At 41.0% G+C, this 3,899-nt stretch overlaps 1 protein-coding gene across 1 annotated transcript in view; it reads right to left on the bottom strand.

Moving 5' to 3' along the window:
- Positions 1-246: 246 nt before the first annotated feature.
- LOC102187924 (zinc finger CCHC domain-containing protein 18) overlaps positions 247-3,899 on the bottom strand; it is a 4,148-nt gene continuing 495 nt past the window's right edge. The window contains 4 exon segments of the mRNA XM_005709716.3: positions 247-838; positions 841-906; positions 909-1,122; positions 1,125-1,507. Coding sequence (XP_005709773.2) covers positions 741-838; positions 841-906; positions 909-1,122; positions 1,125-1,507 — 761 coding nt within the window. The 3' untranslated portion in view covers positions 247-740.

Below are 3,899 nucleotides of genomic sequence, written 5' to 3'. Positions count from 1 at the left end.
ACCAGGTAAGTCCAATGGACACAGATTTAGTTCAGTGCCATAGGTCAGTTGTGATAGGGGACTCTTTGGGAGATAGCTCCTTTCAGCTTACATTTTCCTCATCTGTAAATGAGGTTGATAAAACTCCACTTCACAGTATGAGTTCCCCCATTTATAGTTTCTGTATTTAGTTTTCTTATTATTTTCCTTCTGTATTCCTAAAAGTAATCTCACACAGAGACAGAAAACTTGATGCTTATAAATTGACATAGAAGTCCACAACATATATTGTTTGGTGAAAAATACACAGCATAGAACAACAGCTATATTTGATCACTTTTATCTGTATAGGCATATCTATCTTGGTACACAGGAATAGGGAGATATCTAGAAGGCATTCATGCAAGGACTGACAACGGTTATGCAAGGGTGGGGAGTTTCAGGTAATTTGTACTTCAGTTTTTGTAGTTTCCTTCGGTCCTTGAAGGTTTAACAATAACTTGTACTCCTTTCACAAAAGGGACAAAATCATCAAGGAAATAGACACACACATAGACCCTTAGGCAGATGGAGGGAGAATCAGGGACAGAGGTCAGGCTGTCGTCTTCATTTTGCTGGTATCTACAACCTCTTCTTCCCCAAAGAAAGCCACTTCGTGGATTAATTCATGCACATAGAAGCCTCCCCCAGCCTACCCTAGTTTTCCCCATCAGCAGTCTCTGAATACAGTTAAGTGTTCCCTTAGGGCTGGGTCTAGCACCTTACTGTGGCTCAGAGAGGTCACTGTGTTTGCCTGGGATCTCTTTTGATGTCTCCTTCTCTGTATGTGTCAGCTCTTGCAGGGTGATGATCAGCCTCAAAACACCTGGGCCTTGTTGCTCTTACTGTCACTGGTTTCCTTTGAGTGGCCCTCCTCACCACAGTATATTTTCTCTTCCTGGCTCTACGTATATCCCTAGGACCATCATTCTTATATGCAGAACCACCACTGGTAGAAGGAGATTGAGCTTGAGAATTGTTTAGGGAATCAATGACCAGTATTTGATCCTGAAGTCTGGCCCTGACCCTGAGGGGAGGGGCACCTATGGATGTAAGTGGAAGGTTCTGAGACTCCACCAGGATCACATCCTCATGTAAGTCATTATAAGGGTATCATCTACTTCTATCACATCACAATCAGCAGTGCTGATGGCTCTTGACTGGGGGCCCTGAAATGCCATGGGGCTTACTGCCCTCTCCATGATTAACTCAGATCTTTTGGGCCACTTCCGTTTCATAGAAGTATCATTCCAATCCTCTTCCTCCCTTATCGTCCTGATTAGCTACAGGCAATTGGGGAGACACTCCTGCTCATTTGCATACATCCTGAGAAGATTCTTCAGCCTGAAGAACAGGTCCCCATTCAGCTCAGCCCCTAAAAGGAGATGGTGCAGGCGTGTCTGATTTGCATCTTTCTCAGCTATGATCCCCGCCTGAATAGCATTCTGGAGCTGCACTTCTAAACGGATCACATAAAGGGAGGCTTTCTGAATCAAGAACGCAAAGGCCAATGCTGTAAAGAGCAATATTGCATGTGATAAGTGAACTCTGAGAATGTCAGTATTAATCTCCAGTGAGATTGCGAAAGGTCACAGCTTTGTTGATACGTGTGGTGCATTCAAACACAATGATGAGATTGCGCGCAAGAGTTGAGTGTTGACATTGCTAGAATTTTTTATCCAGCCTGAAAGCAAAAATGGGAGCTGGATTGGTGATTTTTAGACCTCAGAGAATAGACCGCATTTATTAGTCTAGGTACTACTGGACATGGTCAGCGAATCCCAATCCATCAAGTGTACATCGCGAGTAGCTCCATCTACCTCGGATCCCACGACAATGATGTCGCAATAATGCCAGTACTTGGATGCTAATCTCAAAAATGACAGAATGATCTCTGTTCATTCTCTAGGCAAACATTCAATATCACGGTAATCCGAGTCTATGCCCGCAACTAGTAAGCTGAAGAAGCTGAAGTTGAACGGTTTTCTATGAAGACCTACAAGAGCTTTTAGAACTAACACCAAAAAAGAATGTCCTTTTCATTATAGGGACTGAATGCAAAAGTAGGAAGTCAAGAAACACCTGGAGTAACAGGCAAATTTGGCCTTGGAAGCAGATGAAGTAGGGCAAAGACTAATAGAGTTTGCCAAGAAAAATGCACTGGTCATTGCAAACACTCTTCCAACAACACAAGAGAAACTCTACACAATGGACATCACCAGATGGTCAACACCGAAATCAGAATTGATTATATTCTTTGCAGCCAAAGATGGAGTAGCTCTATACAGTCAACAAAAACAAGACCAGGAGCTGACTGTGGCTCAGATCATGAACTCCTTATTGCCAAATTCAGACTCAATTGAAGAAAGTCGGGAAAACTGCTAGACTCATTCAGATATGACCTAAATCAAATTCCTTATGATTATACAGTGGAAGTGAAGAAATAGATTTATGGGCCTAGATCAGATAGATAGAGTGTCTGGTGAACTGCGGAATGAGTTTGTGACATTGTACAGGAGACAGGGTATCAAGACCATCCCCCATGGAAAAGAAATGCAAAAAAGCAAAATGGCTGTCTGTGGAGGCCTTACAAATAGCTGTGAAAAAGCTTACCATATGGAGTATCAAATAGTGAGAACTCATTGGAAGGAAACCACTGGAATGCAAAGCCTGGCATCACCGCCCATCAGTAGCACCTTGTGCAGGACACCTCTTCTAAACAACAAATAAAACAAAAATACCACACCAAAAACATCAGCAGACAGGATGACGACCTCACTCAGCCTTGCCATCAGAGAAAACAAACAAACAAAAACTGCAGCACAAATCTCACTCTCTATGAAGCTTATACAAACAACAGGACAATCTTAGGAGGGGCAGAAACACAAAGAAGAAAGAATTAACCTTGAAGCCGTGGAAAAAGGAGACCCCAAACCAATAAGTTAAAGAAAATAATGAAAGGCAGAGAAAATAGCTAGACATATGAAGGAACAAACTAGAAACACATAAGTCCAAACAAATGAAGAGGAAATAGGCAAACTACCTGAAAAAGAAATTCAGAATAATGATAGTAAAGATGGTCAAAACCTTGAAAAAGAAATGGAGAAAATCGCAAGAATCAATTAACAAAGGCCTAGAGCGAATTAAAGAATAAACATGCAGATACAAACAACACAATTACTGCGATTAAAAATACTCTGGAAGGAATTAATACAATGATCTGAAGCAGAAGAATGACTCAGTGAGCATGGAAGACAAAAGTGGTGGAAATAACTTTCTGAAGAGCAGAATAAAGTAAAAAATAGATAAAAAAAAATGAGGACAGTCTCAGAGACTTCTGGGACCATAATCAAATGTATCAACTTTCGATTTATAGGGGTGCCCAAAGAAGAAAAGAGAAAAAGAAAGGGTACGAGACAATTTTTGAAGAGATTATAGTTGAAAATTTCCCAACATAGAAAAGGAACATAGTCAATCAAGTTCGGAGGCACATAAGAGCCCCATATCAGGATAAACCCAAGAGAAACACGCCAAGACACACACTATTCAAACTAACAAAGACTAAACACGAAGGAAAGAATATTAAAAGCAGCAAGGTAGAAGCAAAAGTAACACACAAGGGAAACCCTATAAGCTTAATTAGCGTGATCTTTCAGCCAGAACTGCCACAGGCCTAGGAGGGAATGGCAGGATATATTTAAAGTACTGAATGGCACATATTACAACCAAGATTACTGTACCCAGCAAGGATCTCATTCAACTTGACGGAGAAATAAAAGGCTTTCAGACAAGCAAGAGTTAAAGAAAAATTCAGAGGCACCAAACCAGCTTCGTACGCAACAACATGTTAAACTGGGACTGATATAGTCAAGAAATAAAAG

This window comes from Capra hircus (assembly GCF_001704415.2).
Source record: "Capra hircus breed San Clemente chromosome X unlocalized genomic scaffold, ASM170441v1, whole genome shotgun sequence".
Lineage (NCBI taxonomy): Eukaryota > Metazoa > Chordata > Mammalia > Artiodactyla > Bovidae > Capra > Capra hircus.
This window is presented reverse-complemented; position numbering and strand designations above follow the sequence as displayed.